We start from the raw sequence: 17,751 nt of genomic DNA, 5'->3' as shown, positions 1-17,751 counted from the left end.
AGTTTTCTCGGCTACTTGTAGCACGATCGGGACCTGCGACGGCTTCCTGTGATCGGAAAAATGTTCCTGATTTGATGGAGTCCTTATCAAGGAGCAAGGATATTTTCCCCAAACAAAAATATGTAATTTTCTCCGCTTTTCTGATCGGTATAGTTTCCCCGATACAGCATACAGCATGGATGATTTTTCAACATTTTATTTCATCATATCTTAGCTATGCATAAATAAATAAACAAGTGGAAAACATTTGTAGCGATATCTATCTAGAGTCTATAGTCAAAGTCCTTCTTGTCGATGGTCAGGTCGAAGGATAACGATGGCTTGTTAGGTTCCAATCTTGCTAGGGCTGGCTGGGACAGGACTCGGTCTGTCTCGCATACGCCTCGTCTTGCCTCACCATAAGGCGTCTTATGATTGAGGGGCAGCTGACATTATTTCTCGTGGGCGTGATCCAACAATTCCGCCGTGGATCATTGACCTCTGCTGCAGCGGACGGGACGCCACATGCTATATGGCGTTACACAAAAACGGATCTAAAATAGCAATATACTCGAACATTAGATACACTAACGTTTATGGGTAGTTTTTTTTAGCCAATTAGACCAGCGCAAAGAACAGTATTTATTCGCTTTCACTACGACATCGCTTTATTTGTAGATAACTTTTGAATCATGAGTGTTAAGTACAATAGGCGGGCTGAAGTGTTTCCATCTTTGAGGCATGGAGGTACAGATACTTAGGGATACAGCAAACTAAAAGCTATAATTGGTAATTTGTAATTGGTATATACAGTCCAGGCAGGGTGACGTGACCATTCGGTGCTTGCTCTGTTCAAAAGTCATCTGAGTAGGTTGAAATCGATCCTATCGTCGAGAGATTACGCTCGTATGGCCTTGTGGACTTAGGGCTTCGCAGGTATGTCCTTCAATGGGGTCTTCTCATCCTTGGCCTCTGGATCCTTGGGGGATCCAGACTTGTTCCACGGCTGTTCACTTCCAGAGCCGAATATAACAAAGACCAGGAATTCCAGGGTGAACAGGACAATTGTCACACCAAAGATGATGCGCCAGGCTGAAATGTTTTGCTGTAAAATAGGAAAAGGTAAGCAAATGATCCAGTAATACGAGTATGCAATTTCTTCCACTTACATTGCCATGGGTGACGAAGCCCACGAAGAGGGGCACTATAATACCCGGCAAAGTCGCCGCCGTGTTGGTCAAAGCCACCAAAGTGCCAGCAAAGTTAGGGGCAATATCGATGTGATTGGAGAGGAATCCGGAGAACATGGCGCCCATGGCCACAATGCCCACAGACATGACGGTGACGGCTTCGTAGTGATGGCAGCCGATATAGCAGAGGATCAGGAGACAAATACCCGGAATGATCGTGCAAATTGAGGTGGCCGTCTTTCGGGCAATGGTGGTGCTAATCTTACCTGGAAATTAATCAGACCAGAAGAGGATCAGAATGAGAACGGAATGGAATCGTAGATCAAACTCACCCTTCGACTGGAGAGTGTCCAAAACCTTGCCGAGGACGATACTGAAGATGATCATGGGGAAGTAGGGGAGGGCGCTGAGCGCCGCATTGCTCGCCACATTGAACTTGAGCACCTGCTTCATGTAGAATGGGATTTCGATGAGGAACATGTACCAGCCAAAGTTGTTGCAGGTATGCGCAATGAGGATGGCCCAGAACGGAATCGACTTGAAGACCTTGCCCCATGGTACTGCTGGATGGTGTTCGACCTTCTGCTCAGTGCCCAGCGAGCTGGTGATCATCTGACGCTCCTCGGCGCTGATGAAGCGCTGCTTATTGGGATTGTCCTGAACCAGGACAGTCCACAGTAGCATCCAGATGCAACTGAGAGCACCCATTACATAGAACACTGATTCCCAGCCCCACTGGGCGGACAGAACTCCGGCGAGAAGGATGGACAAGGCTGTTCCCGCAGAAGTACCCACATAGATGATCGTGGACATGACCATGCGCTCGGTTGGCGGTGCCCACGAGGCAATCATCACGTGCATGGCCGGGAAGGAGGCTCCTCCACCAATACCCTCGAGCACACGCATCAGGATCAGGCCACCGTAATGCATTTCGGTGAAGACTGGCGTCAGCAGGGTGCACACCACATTGATGGCCACCGAGAACAGCATCACCCACTTGGCCGAGAAGTTCTCGGCCACATGGGCCAGCGGAATCTGCGACACGAGATAGCCCCAGAAGTAGCAGCTCAGCAGGGTGCCCTGCAGGGGTTCACTCCATGTAAATGGTCCGTCCTCCACCTTGGCCGTGACATTGGTAGCGCCACCCGGCGGCGAGCAAGTCTCCACTAAACTATCGGCCTCTCTTGTCCCATTAAAGAGGGTTACGGATCCGGAAACGCTGCCATGTCCTATATCGTTAAGTTCCTTGATGGCCGTGTGGTTCACCATGGCAACCATAGCCACACTGAGATTCACCTTCAGGCCATACACGATGGCCATGCCAATGGATCCAAGCAGCGCTAGCACATAGCGGGCGGGCACAAGCTCTGCAAAGAGAAAATTTAATAATAGTATTTTAAGGGTATATATAGAAGGGATATATCTGAAGTTATAGCGATCCCAACCTAATGTTTTCCATAATTTTTAGCGTTACTTTAACTTTGAAAATGTTTTAAATGTTTAAATTTCTTTAAGAAGCAACTCTTTATTGGCATCTGATTACTGCCACAAGCCACTTGGTTAATGCATCGATATTGATTATCCGATGTTCGAGTAGTTCCTTTCAGCACTACCAGACTTAAAACCAATTAAGTGAATTAAGTTCTTAGGTTCATGGATACAAGTTGGATTCAAACTTTATGGATATTAAAACTAGCTATTACATAGCTCTCTTTGGGGGCACACTATATAGAAGTAAAGTACTGCTATCAAAGCATTCCTTAAAAATCCGGAATAGTGTTCACGGCACAGATATAGTGGAACCAATCACCTGGGGCCCAGGTAACGGTAATGGTAATGGTAATACCAGCCAGACACGAGTTCTTCTAATAGCCAGCCCCTGATTAGTGACAGTTGGGTAGGGGCAGGTCAGTATATAGCGTGTAGGGGGCCGCCACGCGCATCGATACACCTTGATGGTGGTACGATGTCTGGCAATTAAGTATATGCGTACGCTCCCACAGATAACAAACTGTATAAATTTATGGTCTTTATTTTCAATTTCACTTTCATGGCTGTCAGAAATTTGTCTTGCGATTACGTACATATTTATGTGTGCTAATTGTTATTCGTTGTATTGGTATTGTGGCCATAAGTTGTGTAATGTCTGGGAAATACCGTCACGTTTGTTCCTTAACTTATCTTTATATTGCTTTTGACTCGAACTTTTATTAGAAGAGCATTTGAACTTCGTTGTGCATTCATTTCTTCGCTGCTTAATCTTTGTTTGCTCTTGGTTGAACGACATAAATTATCAATTGATTGTTCATAGATTCCCTCGTATTGCTATATTTACTTGCTCGTCTGGTTGTGTTGGGTGCGGTCTGGTGTGGATAAGTTCAAGCGTTTAGGATTAGAAGAAGGCACAAAGGCAGACTAGACCATCTTTCAAAATATGTGATAATTTCTTAAATAGCTGCGAAAACTCACAAGATTATCTAAGAACATGTGAACAATTTTCAAAATATTTATGAGCGAAACGGGTGCACATAGACGAATTCACAAATTTACCATTTCTGTGATAAGAACTCTTATAATTTTGCTGTATTTTTTATTGTTATAAAATTCGATTAGATTCGTTTATCGTTAAGTCCCGCTGGTAAGGCCGAAAAATAGGCGTACTATTCTGCATTGTTTGTTTCGAGTAAACATTATTATTTGCATATTCAAACGCTTGGCTAACTTTGATGAATGTTTGCCTCAAGCATATTGTTGGGATAGGCTATATATACATACATACATACACAAATGATGTACGTATGTCTGTACCGATTACGTCGGAAAAATCATAAATGTGGCGACAGTTTGTCTTCAGAGTTTGGTGTTCGGAAAATACCAACAGAAGTGTATATTTAAGAATAAAGATATATATTCTATCTGCAAGTATTGTTTATATCTTTGACTTCCATGTGACCTTGCCCGGACAGCAGTAGGTAGTCCGCAAAAGAAGACGAGACCGAGCCTGGGCATAAAAACGCCAAAAACAAATCAAATATGCTGTGACCAGGGCTAACGGGGGGGCATCTAAAAAAAGCCGCTCCGACCTGAACCAGAAGGATATCACAAGCACACACACACACACGCATATGTATACCCAGGAGGTTATCCATGGGACTCACGCACACTCGAACGACCTTTCGGCCGGCTTTGAGGTCAAAGTTTGTTCTTGGCCTTGCATTTCGCACAACTGGCAACAATTTTCGTCATCCGCACACACTTGTTGCACTTGCACTTGCATTTGGCCAAAAAAGCTGCATATGGCAGATGCACACCCAAGACCCAGATGGAACCCCAGCCCCAGGCATCATCCCCCCATCATATACACACCCACAAGCCCGTATGACACTTACTGCCCAATATGCTGCCTTTGGCAGGCACTTCCTCCGTCATTTTGTGTGTTGCAGCAGCTGGCGACCCGAAAAATGTGTGATTTGTTTATGCAAACAAATGGAAATAGATCCGAATAGTTGTCAGGTTTTTAGTTGGTTATACGCGGCGACACCAAGCCCAACCAAATCGAATTCGAAGCAAAGCTATACTCGCGGGCACGTGCGTTCCCTGAAACAGTTGCTCTCCAACTGAGGCGGCAAGCTGGAATGCTCTTAGGTTTTGTGCGTCGTCCCCCGAATATTTTGAGTTTCGTTTGGAGAACAGAACAGGCATTTCTCGCTATAGATATATGTATGTATACTGCGCGTTTGAATGGTGTTTGCTTCTGCTTTGGCCCAGTGGTGGCGGTTCTCGGATTTTGGGATCTTGTTCTCATGGACTGTACTGGAGTCTTGCCTGTCGGCTGGCGCGAGGGTTCGGCTGGGGCTCGGGTACGAACTGGCGCCGAAAGTAGATGTCGTCATGCTTGAATGTCTTGAACATTCGGTCGTCATGCCTCTGGCTGTGGCACGGCACGGATTTCGTTTGACTTTCATTCGATTGCATCGACGCTGAATTACGGTGGGGTCGTGTGGCGTCGTGCTTTTTGTCAGCACACTCCCCTTCGCATTTCGTGAATTTCAAAACGATTCATGAGTGGGTCAACATCACCTGTGTATTTTTTAAGTTGGTTTTTCAGTTGGAGGGAGGAAGTCTCTTTGGCTATAATATTTATAATCTTGGAACACTTAAATAAACTAGCATTTGACAATAATTGATAATTAAATTAAAAGTAGTAGTGCTATTAAAAGTAGGCCTTGTTAATACTCCAGTATTTCATTTAGGCAATTAAAAATAGAACGAAAGATCTGTTTGTGGCAATAACATACTTTCGACGTTGATATGCAATTACTGCACCGGGTCCCACGCAGAAACAGAGCCGACCGAGGAGCGCTTCCGCATGACGCGCGAGGCGTATAACCGAACCGGTCGCAGGAAAGATAGATGTTAGATTGAGGAGGAGTTGGTAGGTGAAAATTATAACTAAGCCTAAAGGAACTACCCGGGGCTAAGTTTGTTTCTCTCTGGGTTTATGTAGTACGTATTGCATATAAATTTAAAAAAAATAGTGTTTTGGGTCTGATATAATATAAGTATCGACAATCAATTCAATTACCCGCCTCTGTCTCTGCACCTGCCTCAATTCAAACCCAAATCCAAACCAACAGCAATATACATTTGTAGGTACATATATAAGCTCCTACACCTGAATGTGTGGTGGTGTGTGATTGTTATAACCGTACCGTATACAAAACCGATATTAAACATGCAAAACGCGTGCATAAAATTAGTATAAACCTGGCAAACCGAACTAGACCCAATAGCCCATCAAACCAAACCGAAAGCCCAACTCAAATGTATTAAAAATATTTTGTTATTTGTTTTTCTTTCTCTAATTCCATTTTTATATCGATTCAGTTGTTTTTCAGACTCGTGCCTCAGCAGTTTATTAGTAAAAACTAATTCATATTTGGGAAGTTAATTAACGTCAATATTGCAAATTTTCCAAAGTTCCAGTCTCATGATATGAGGTGTGAAATCGAGCAACCCGTGAGGGGACAATCGCTAAGACAAATGGTTCCTATAAAAAGCGGGCCGAACGAATATATATGTAACTGAGGGAGAGTTGGTGTAAAGTGGACAATAAACTGATTGGATTTAATGTTATTGAGGTCTGAGAAACTGCCCTAATATGTTAGGGTACTTAGGTCTTGATAGCTAAGAATTTTCAAAAGAAAGCCTGGCACTCAAGAACTTTAGAAGTTTATATTTCGATGATAAACCAATTTCGAAGACAACTAATCACCTAAACAAATAAACATCTTTGCTTTATTTACTCAAAACTAAATTGAAATTTCCTGCTTTCTTAAACTTTCTGAACTTAAATATCTTTACATTTGCTGCCATTATTTTCTGGTCACTGCTCATTTGTTGATATAATATGCAAATTCTGCCCCACCTCCGAGCTCGAGATGCTCCATATTCCTGCCACTACCACTGCCTCTGCTTCAAGCCCCAATGCCCCCTGCAGTCGTTATCCATACACACGCCCCCCATACATACTAATGCCCGCTTCCCTTTTTTTTTTTGTTTTGTGCTTTTGTTTTTGCTATTTTCCCTGTTGTTTGGTTTGCATTTATTGTATTTTCCTTGGCCATATGGCAAATTGGGGTACATACGCTGACGCTAAGTGTATGTAACATTTTGCAACAGAAAAATGAGCTACCGAGAACTTCCGATTAGATATAGGTACATGTGTCTGTACCCGAGGAAAACATATGTTGGTTTTTTTGTTAACTCGAATTCTGATTTTTGTCCCACTCCCAAATTACATACATAGATATATATTTATATATGTAAATTTGTACATATAATAAAAACATCCTTTCATATACTTTTGTACCGATACTATTTTCGGAATTTATTGAAATCTAATCAGTTGAAATATATAACTTTATTAGCTTTGATGTGAAATCCTATTAAAATAAGCCAAAGTTCGCATTTCCGATTTCTTTTATTGGTTTTTTTATAGACACGTTTTCCCTTACTATAAGAAAAATGATTCATAATACAAGTTTTTTCTCAAACATATTGAACTATGTATCTAATAAAAATGGCAAACAAAATTTGCCAAATATCGGCTAACGGTATATTTTGTAACGCATATTACCCGGGAATTTGGTAACGTAGTGCCAGTACCGTACGTCAGATGCCTTCGCGAGTTTATCACAAAAAAACAGGAAAGTTTTTTATATTCAATAATTTGGAAAATTAGCACTAAATATTCCATATATATGCATCAAATATGTTATATAGATAGTGCTATCCGATTCGCTGAGTTTTGCAATTTTGTAACCCAACCTCCAAATCCACTTCTGTTTTTGGTATTTTGGTCAATATCTTGCAAAAGTGTGCACTTGAGAGTAACTTATCGTCAGAAGACTTACGCTTCCATTTTCACGTAATCACAGTCCACCGTTCCTATACACATTTATACAGGTTGCATCCCCAGGTATTCATATCTCTGATCTGCCACTTCCAGAGTTCTCTTGTTTTGTTTTATTTGGTTATTTATTTATCCAACTGTTTATCGCATTGTCTATGGCTATGACAAGAGCCTTCTGGCGGTTTACATAAAGTTGGACCTCATTTTTCAGTTTCTGCTTCTGTTTTTAGTCCCACTGCCACAATGGATGTCATGGATGCCTGGTTTGGTTGGTTGCATCGGAAGGTCGGTTGCATCGTTGTCATTTGGATCTGCATGGAACATTAAATAAAAGATTAACAACAAAATGTTCTCTAGGCTAGAACGAAGCACAGGAATTTGGTTCGTTGTTGGGGTCTGATGATGAAACCTCTGTGACACAGCATTCGGTTGATGTCAACGAGTACGCGTGTGCGGAGACCAATTGGTTTTTATTTAATTTTTGCACACACTTCACTGGATAGACCATGCCCCCCCCCCCCACTGCCGCTTTGAATGCGTATCGTATCTTCCACTTGATTTGTTTAGTTGTTAATTGGCTTTCATTGAATTGTCTCCCAATTTTCAATTATATAACATTTCTTTTGGCTCTTTTGTCTTCGATTCGGTTGACAACAGAACCAAAAAGAAGAAATAAAGAGACGAAAATGGATACTTTATGACTTTTTCATTGAGAAGCTGTGGCTGCTGCGCCATTTGGGGCATCTGAAGAAGCAATTCAAGTGTCGCCCTTTATTCGCCTCGCCCATTGCCTTTTTTCTATTAATTGTAGCTGATGCTGGCTGTGGTTGTTGTTGCTGTTTTTGTAGGGCCCAAATTGACACATTTCTATGCTGGCAAATGGGATTACTAATTGTACAGATTCTCCATTAAATTGCCTGTGAAAAGTTCATTCATCAGAATGATTTATAGGTCGTTGTCCTCGGTGAAACATTGAACGTTAGCAGTGCTATATTATGGCTACAAGGCTTCAGGGTACGGCAGGTCACAGCAGGGTACAGTTGCACCTTGAGAGGACTGTTGTTGTCAAGCGAATAGTCCCACAAGAATAGTTAGTGCCCGAAACGAAACTCGATCTTAATCGATGCTTTTCAATTTGCAAATTCTACAGATTAGTTGTTAGCATCTTTTTCCTGTGATATTAATGCTATATTGTTGTTATTATAAATGAATAGGTGTGAATATTTACCACCTATAAACAACATTATACGCAAGGGAAATTATCACCTCAGGATGTCAGGGATTTTAATATACATTTCTGGTTTTATCCGCTTTTGTCTTCTATTGCTTTTTTGCATGAGAAACTAGTTCAAAAGCTTCGACGATACAATTCTAATTCATATCTATTAGAACTCTGAGAGTCTAACTGAAAGACCATACGACACACCTTTTTCCTTTTCTTTGAGAAAAATCCGAGTAGTAGTCGATTGTGTACTTTTCTGGTATTGTTGAACTGTGACGCTCTCAGTAGTACTTCAGCGTCTTTGTATCCTGAATCTTTCAGCCCTAATACATGTACACGTAAATATTAAATAATTCAGCCTGAATCTTCTGAACACTCTTACAACAGTTGAAACCCCAAGAGACCCGAGCCCATTGATTTTGATTGGTTTTCAAACCAAGGACATATATTTTATTTAATCAAAAATCAGTTGTTTCATAAATAAACATTATATTATTTTCAAATTAAGCTCGCATTAAATGAACTTAAGGCGTAAATCAAAGTCCAAATACATATTCAAGAGGACCCAAAAAGAGTAAGGAAAAGTATATGTATGTCAAAATATGTTATAGTTAGTTGAGTGTGTTCATATTTGTATATATATATATATATAATATTGTATTGTATTTTATACACACACACATATACGCTAGTAATGCATTTTAAATACTCTTCCGATATATATGTATGTATATATGGTATATATATAATTTATTTTACGTTTATGTTTATCATATTCCATAGTACATATGTATGTATATTTGATTATTACCCAAAAACAGTCAGACAATTTCCGTTCAAATTAAATGTACGCATCTCCCCATATCGCCGGCAATCCTCCATTCGGTTCGGCATAGAATATTTAAAATATTTATGCCCTGAGCCACTTGTTTAATTTTGACAAATAGTTTGCATATTGTATACATATATATTTATAGCGGATATTTTGTATATCTGTTAGTATATATAGTTTATTAAAATCATCATCAAATGTCAATTTGATCGATCATCTTTGCCCTCGAGTCGGCGCCTATAAAAGTTCTGTTCAGTGTAGTTCGAGTGTACTGTAGTTCAAGTGTAGCGCAGTGCAAAGGGCGCTTTTGTCTTCAAAAAATGTTCCAATTGTTAAATTAAAGCAGTTTAATGGACAATTGTCGCATCTGAGCTCGATTAAAGTTGCCTGCCTCCGTTATCGTTATCGTTAACGTTATTTGTAGCGTTCGCTTCTCGTCTCCTCAATTCTCTTATATTTTTGTACTACTAGTCCGGGAAGCCTCTAGTTTGATAAGTATTACACACACGTAGATACTGATAGTTTCGGTTTCGCTATAGTTTTAGTTATAGTATTCATTGTACATTAAGTTGCCATAGACATCGACATCCACATGGATTAAGAGTGGGGTTAGGATTAGGTTTACTTAAGTTCGGTTAGTTTTAGTTGATGTAAAACCCTGTGTCCTGCGCCTTATAAAACATTGATTTGATTATGTTTTGTCGACAGACACCGTATTCGTGTCAATAGTTTAATTGTTAGTTGGTTTAAAATTGAAATTCTACAAAGAAATTGCACACGAGGTTGACCTTGGCTCTATCTCATTACTAATTGAGTTTTGGATATTTTGTTGTTTGTTGGTTTTCAATATTTTCTATAAATGTTCAAAGGGAAATATGTACCACTATAGTCTATCGATGCATCCGTTCTCCCACTCTCTAGAAGTACTTCTCGCCATTGTAGCTGGAGCCGCGCTCGGCCACCGGTTCGTTCATGAATTGGCTTTGGCTAATAGATCGCTTCTTCTTGGACACCATGTACCGCTGCTTAGATGAACCAAATCCTGGAAAGTTTAAAGAAATATCTCTAGATATCACTCTCTCATTCCTGAGATTCCTTTTGACTGAGACTTACGGCTGTTGACTCCGCTGTACTTGTGTTGGCGTGGCACATACTCGTACTGGGGCATCGCTTGGTTTTGGTTCTCCAGGGGCATGTAGTAGTCCATCATGCCGGGCTGTTGTTGCTGTACAGGGGCATCGAGCCATGTGCCTGCTGGCACATAGTCCATATCATCGGAGGCAATCATTGGCACTGGTCCAGCGCTCTCCACATCGCTCTCCTTGCGCGCACGTTCTCCGGCCTCGACTAGGGCCACCAGAGCTAACATATCAGCGGGATTCAGTTTGGTGGTGTCTCGCTTAAGGCTGTGTTTTGGGAGAAATATTCAAAGAAATCTTAGAAGGTTCATAATATCCACTTAACGTTTCTCTGTTCAGTGCTGCCAATTTAACAGAGTTGGTTCAAAACACTTATAGTCTAATTCTTATCCCAATAATCAATAACTTGGGCTTACCGCATATCATTGAAACGACGATATTTGCTCAGGTTTATGTTGTCGTTGCTGAGACCGCTGCCAGTGCCAGTGCTGCCCTGCATGCTACCGCCAGTGCTGCCCATGTTGTAAAAGAGGCCACCACGCTTATTCCTGTCATCCAGATTGTAGTTGCGATTGGCATAGGTCAGTGGAACGGACAGGGGAATGCTTTCCAGATAGGCCTCAGCATTCAGCAGATTCTGGAGATTGTCATAGGCCTTGTTCCGGCCAATCGATCCGCCCACTACAGAACATAAACCTATTGAAGTTTGGATCCTATGGTTGAAGCCTCGTTATCACTCACCTCGTCGATCTGGGACATAGTCATCGAGGTCCTGCAGATCCCTTTCGCCATAGCTGACGGGCACTGCTGTGTCGTACTCATCCGCCCACACACCGTTGGGCACATCGCTGCCATAGTCATTGGGGGCCATGTACGGATTATAATCGTAGTTAATGCCCCGCTTGCGCATCGTGGAGCTGGCCACCGCCTCCTCCAATGCTGTGGGTTCCTCCTGCACCTGCTGCTGGCTGTTTTGGGCGGCTGCGGCAACAGCGGCCAGGATCTCATCATTGCTGGGCAATGCATAGATGCCGGATGGACCCTTCTCCAGCTGCTGCTGCTGCTGCTGCTGGTTGCTGAGGATTTTGTTGGAGCTCCTAGCTGGCGGCGAATTGCTGAACGAAGATGGCACAATTTCCGGACTTGACTTTTTGTTGGCCGTTGGCACCATGGCCTTGGCTGAGGTATCCTCTGACCGTTTCGCTGGGGAATAGGAATAGAAAGGCAAATTGAAATTTTCCATTGCCTGCTTTTTGGGGCAATGGGCAAAGTACTATTCCCATTTGGTTGATTCAATAAATTTCGCACCCCAACCAAAGAGACCGACCGCAGAAACCAATTAGCCGCAGTCCGGCAACGAGTTCCATAATTGTTTTATACACTCGAGCATATTTCTCCGCTCACGCTAATTGCTATTAACGCCCTGACAGGACAGCCTGGTTTATGTAATTCCAATGGCAACCCACAGCCACAGATGAGGGGATTACGCATACCGTGCCCCTTCTAGAGCTGAACGGCAAGCCCTTGGCCTTATTATTTTACGTCTAATCATATTTGTGAGCCCCCATGCAAAGAGATTGGTTCCGTTCCTTACGCAACAGTTGGCCTGCTAATTGGTTCCATTCCGCGCTTAGCAGGAGAGGAGATGGAGCTGATATTAGATCTGAAGATGATAATCAAGCGACGGCTGCCGGCAATTAAGCTTTAGTTAGCACTTGACATGCTCTTGGCCAGCTGCTGGACATGAGCCCTCCACATGTACTCACTCTCCACCTCTACGGCCAATCAGGTCCAGCTTTGGCGTGACTCAAGCTTGTTGGCATGCCACAGTACGGGGGGATTCAAATTTACGTACTTGAAAGGTTTCGTAAATAGGCTGCACACCTGCCCCAGAATGTCATACGAGTATAAACGGATATTTATGGAGGGATTTTCATGATGGTTTCTCATTTTCCGATAACAACAGTCGCCCATGTACTTTGCGCCCACGATTATCGAGGAAAGATAAGAGTTGGAGACCTAAATGGATATGATTTATACACGATATATCCCTGATGAATGTGTTATTAGCTGGTGCCAAGTGACTGGACGACGCACACACATCAAGTGGTAACAGTTTCGATTAGATTAGCATCGAATGAAAGGGGTGAGAACAAAAGTTTCCCATGAGCATTAACCTACTACGAGGGTATTCATGTGAATTTTGATGAGTAGCTCTGGAGCTAAGTGCAATATTTAATACAAAACCCTCTTGAAAAGAAAATCAAGTATACGTAAAAGTCTGTATTCGTCTAAGGGGCATATTTGACATTTAGAAATTAGCTTGTAATAAGAGATCCCTCAAAAGAAAACACCACACCAGCGACTCTATGAAATTGTAGCTGTCCTTGTTAAAGTATTCCTTGTAATGCTTTGTGGATTACCCCGTAACCCAGTTTGCAATTCCCCGGAGTCCTTAGCGACCAATTCCCAGAAACTCTTGGATAAATGATTCCAAGAATCCGCAGTCATTTCACAGCAACAATTTCTGTGTTTTTGTTGGTGTTAAATATGTGGCCACACAGCAAAAGTCGTGTTCTGTTCTCTGGTGGCCTGCAGTGGGGTGGGCGAGAGTGGGGGTGGGGTTGGGGTTGGGTGTTAGAGTGTTCCCATAAATAAATAAAAAAAGTAGAAAACAGGCAACAAAAATGGCTGGCTCTGGCTCTGGCTGTGGCTGTGGCTCTGACGTTTGCTGACGTCGTCCTCGTTCGCATCTCGTCACTGTCCTTCAGGTTCTGGGTACTTGTATAGCTCTAGATTCTCGAGACGTGCAGAGCGCCAGGTTCTCGGGACTTGAAAGGCTCCTGCCGTCCTGTCCTGCCCTGTCCTTGTCGAGACTCGGGCTAACATGAAAATGTTCACCGAACTGTAAAAATATCAACAAGTTGTTTGCTTTTCCCCCTTAACAGAACACACATGCGCACGCACACAGGGCGCTGAGATTATGAAAAGAATGGGTGTGGGTGTGGGTGGACTTTGATGGCTTGGGTGTTGGCCTCTGGTGCTGGTGCTCGGGCTGCTCCTCATTCTGGTTACAGCAGCTGTTCAGAGTTGGTGCCGCCACAGCCACAGCCAGAGCCAGAGCCAAAGACAGCACAACATGAGCATGAACACAATTAACGCCATGGCTAAGTGCGTTGGCAGCCTTGGGGGGAGCTGGCTCCTGCTTCTGCTCCTGCCCCATATCCTATTGTTTAAGCTCCTGCTGCTGTCCCGGCCCCCAGCACTCACAGAAATAACTTAATAACCATCGGCATATGGAACAATTTGTGCCACGAAAATGGAAATGCGATTGGGACGCTGGGCCCCTAATAGGAGTTTGCGGTCTTGCTCCACTCTTAAGGATAGAAAGCAGGGATTGGTTCCCTGATCTGAATATTTTTATCGAATGGTCCTTTAATGGTTGACGGACAGCCCAGCGCTCAGTGAAGCCAGTGTGCTTTTATAAATATTTAATATACACACTTGACTGCTGTCGCTGTCCCTGTCCCTGTCACTGCTGCTGGCTGTCGTTGCTGGTGCGTAAATTAAATGCAGAAAATGTGATTCGGGTGGACATTATTCTGTTCAAAATTTTAAAACGTGGGGATATTCCAACGACAAAAATTAAATGAAGGAAAGAAAGAAATTTTGGGCTTGCTCAATATGCTAACATTTGGTTACGATCTATATAAAATAAGTATTAAATACTTTAATACATTAAAAGCATCGATGTCAAAATTCGAATAAAATATCTTGTAACAATGAATATCGTTAAGAGTAGGGAATATTTTCAACTTAATAAATCGAATATACATATGACTACTTTCACGTACAATGGTTACAGATACTCCGTCGAGTTCGTAAGATATATAAAAAAAACCTGCGTAAACCCCTAAAATCATTCAGCATAGACTTGAAAGACTTACTATGCATAACTCTTCAATTTATACACCCCCTTCATATATCTAGGTCCACCCTAAGACTAAACACCATCTATAATATATATATTGTTGGCTGTTTTTTGACATTTTGATGTGGCTGCTGCCTTTTGGCTCGAGGCGATTGACATTTAAGCCCAGCACCCACTCGGCCTTTGTGCGGTTTTTGGCCGGTAACGAACGTGTTGCATCCCGAAATTGGCTAAGCAAAAATAAAGAACGAAGGACTTAACAGCTTGAGAGATGGAAAAATATAAGGCTCCCCTGCGCTGCGGTGTGGTTTGATGGAGGTGGATGAGGAGCTTGGGCTTAAGATGTGGTGAAAGAGGATGCCAGGCGAAAGGCGCCAGGCTCGCAGAAGAGGGAGCCAGGGAGCAAGGAGACAGAGAGAGAGAGAGAGTGAGAGGCAGCTGAAAACTTTTGCTTAACTCGATGTCTAAAAATAGAAATGAAATCGCGCGCACGTACGCACACACTTGCACAAGGAGAAGGGCAAGCACACACACAAACACACCCAAACACCCACGCACATGCATGATATACATCTACGTATGGCCCAGTGTGTGTGTGTGTGTGTGCACAAAGGAGGCTGGCCGCCATTTTGTATGGCGAACGCCTACGCGATGTTTAACGGCGCTATAGGTAGTCTCGTAATGTACATGTGTACAGTGGTCGACATAAGTCCACCTGCGACTGATTTTTCTAATATTTCTAGAGCAGTTTGGTGCTCTGTTGAAAACATACTAAAATCGGTATTAAAGTACTGGGATACTATAGCAGGAGGATAATATAATGAATCTCCATATCCCTTTATTACATAACAACATTTTGGGTCGTCATCGGCGCGATCTAGTGAAGCGAGTGAGCCGGGGGTTGGTGTACGAGCGAAGCTCTCGAGTCGGCCTAGATCATTATTTTTTCTTTGCAGTATAGAAGCTTAAACTAGTATGATGAGAATATTACTATACATCATATATAAGGTAGTCAGACCAACAAATCTTTAAAATTTTAAGTTTTTAGATTGCAGAAATATAATTGGAATCACAATATTTTATCATATAATTAGCTGATAAAAGCATTTTCCGCCATGGAAACCTGCCTACGATTATCTTCTATCTGTAATATGTATATTACGTCTCGTCTGCACACTTCTGTTGGCCAGTGTACACTGTGCATAAGTATGTGTGTACGTAGCGATAGTAATGATTCACTAAGCCAGCGCAAAAGACAACAACAGCAAGGACAACCGCAGAATGGAAATTTGTGAAAACAAGCAGAAAGTGAGAGAGTAGGTGTGGAAGAGTATGTGGGAGGGAGAGCCAGAGACAGCGCCAGAGCCAGAGCGACAGCTGGCAAAGGCAGAAAACACCTACGCAATTTCCTGGCGCAAAAGCTAAGCGGGAAATGGGAAATGGAAAATGCTAAATGAGATGAGCCCCGAAGATGGGGGGCACTCAAGCGGATGCCAGCCTCTCATTCTCAGTCGAACTTCCATCTCCCACCTAAGCCCTTGTGGGCGTTGAGACAAGAGCAGATCTGGCCCTGGGCCTGGTCCTGGTCCTGGGCTCTGTCCTCTGGTCTCTGTTGCCGTATGGCGACGGCCAGTGAGCATTTTAGAAAACTTGAATTTTTCAATGACCTTTAGCATTAAAAGGGAGTGTTCTGGCGAGAGCATGGGCGGATCTGAGAGCTGAGAGCTCCACCCAGCCACAAGACATCCACGCGCAACCATTGAAAAACTGAAACTGAACTTTGGCACTCACCTGCTGCCGGCTGTTGCTGTTCCTGCTGCTGCTGCTGCTGTTCCAGCTGCTGGAGTTGGAGCTTGTTGTTGGCATTGGTGGAGAGTTCCGTGTTCTGGGCCAGCACAGAGGCTGGCACCGCCATCACCTGACCCAGGATCAGCGGGCTCAGAACCAGCAATAGCATCATCAGCATCTGGCTATTGCCTTCCAGCTTTCGCAATGAGATTGACAAACTCATGTTTCAGGTAGGAACTGGTCTAATTGAAAGCACTTTACTGGCAACAACAGGACTACGCGTCCTCTGTGTCCCAATTTGAATTGAATCTGCGGGCTATGATAGGTGGGAGGCCGACTCCTTTCGACTCCTTGTCCGGGTTGAGGGCTTGGGGCTGCTGAGCTTCTGAGCTGTGCTGAGGTTCGCGCACTTCCACTGTTCTGAATGAACTGACGTCCTAACGCCGCAGTGCAACAGTTTTTAACGTACTGGCCCCAATTCCGATTTGCAGCCCCAGCTCCGGCCCCCTTCTGTGCCGCCGCACGGCTGTCTGCACAGTACCTACGTCACTCTCATTGATAAGTTTTGTGGCCGCAACAGCAGCAGCAGCAGCAGCGGTGGTGACGGCCCTCGAACCAGCCAACAGGCGGTCCACAGGCATGCCAGGGCATGGGCAGGGCTCCGGCTTCCTGCTCCAATGCCTGATTACGTAGTTCTTTCGTTCGGGTCCCAATCCGCATGCGCCGTGTCTGCACATAGCTGCGTCGCTGCTTGGCCACTGCTCCTCGAGTTAACAGAGAAGTCTATATAGTGTATGCGTTCATATATTTATGTAGGAGACATTTTCTATAACAGTCAGAGGGTAACCGTGCGTTTCATGAATATCCATACAAATAAAAATTATAGCTCTACTAGCTCACCCGGCAAACCATTTGCCGCCATATTATGAAGTATTTCTGTTATTGCACTTTTCCTTATGCGCAACGCATGTCAGCTGTGCTGACATAGCACGGATCAGCACTTTCGGATGAGCGAAATATTCAATATTGTCCTCGTATTCGAATGCGAGACAAAGAAACGACAGGGATGTAAATGCTCGATGAGCTCAGACGTATATTTTCGTTATCTTGTTGGATTTTTTTGTGCTCTACTATAGAGCTGTTCGCTATAGAGTATTACTTACACGGCATTTGATGTGAAATAATTGTATGAACCTCACACGTATCAAAAGATATGGGTCTGTGGATATATTTACAACTGAGCCTTTAGTTTCCA

The 17,751-nt window shown here is 43.2% G+C and overlaps 2 protein-coding genes and 1 long non-coding RNA gene across 5 annotated transcripts; all 3 read right to left on the bottom strand.

Annotated features, from left to right (window-relative positions):
- Positions 1 to 620: 620 nt before the first annotated feature.
- MFS3 (major facilitator superfamily transporter 3) lies at positions 621 to 4,806 on the bottom strand. Its single transcript, XM_001356968.4, has 4 exons — positions 4,559 to 4,806; positions 1,502 to 2,536; positions 1,149 to 1,435; positions 621 to 1,084 (listed from the first exon to the last, which is right to left on the bottom strand). Exons 1-4 carry the CDS (start codon positions 4,596 to 4,598, stop codon positions 902 to 904), a joined length of 1,545 nt encoding a protein of 514 aa, XP_001357004.1. The 5' UTR covers positions 4,599 to 4,806; the 3' UTR covers positions 621 to 901.
- Positions 3,186 to 4,548, bottom strand: LOC26533447 (uncharacterized). Of its 3 annotated transcripts, XR_001451261.2 has the most exons (3): positions 3,720 to 4,548; positions 3,639 to 3,646; positions 3,186 to 3,532 (listed from the first exon to the last, which is right to left on the bottom strand). It is a non-coding gene; the product is annotated as an uncharacterized lncRNA (long non-coding RNA). The 3 variants fall into 3 exon arrangements; XR_004469434.1 differs by having other exon boundaries at positions 3,639 to 4,548; XR_001451262.2 differs by lacking the exon at positions 3,639 to 3,646.
- A 4,821-nt stretch (positions 4,807 to 9,627) lies between the features above and the next one.
- On the bottom strand, positions 9,628 to 16,941 carry LOC4817601 (uncharacterized). Its single transcript, XM_001356967.4, has 5 exons — positions 16,500 to 16,941; positions 11,519 to 11,980; positions 11,194 to 11,458; positions 10,752 to 11,044; positions 9,628 to 10,680 (listed from the first exon to the last, which is right to left on the bottom strand). Exons 1-5 carry the CDS (start codon positions 16,717 to 16,719, stop codon positions 10,556 to 10,558), a joined length of 1,365 nt encoding a protein of 454 aa, XP_001357003.3. The 5' UTR covers positions 16,720 to 16,941; the 3' UTR covers positions 9,628 to 10,555.
- Positions 16,942 to 17,751: the final 810 nt, after the last annotated feature.

The sequence above is a fragment of the Drosophila pseudoobscura genome, chromosome 4 (genome assembly GCF_009870125.1).
Source record: "Drosophila pseudoobscura strain MV-25-SWS-2005 chromosome 4, UCI_Dpse_MV25, whole genome shotgun sequence".
NCBI lineage: Eukaryota > Metazoa > Arthropoda > Insecta > Diptera > Drosophilidae > Drosophila > Drosophila pseudoobscura.
Note: the sequence above shows the minus strand (reverse complement) of the source record. Positions and strands in the feature narration are given on the sequence as shown.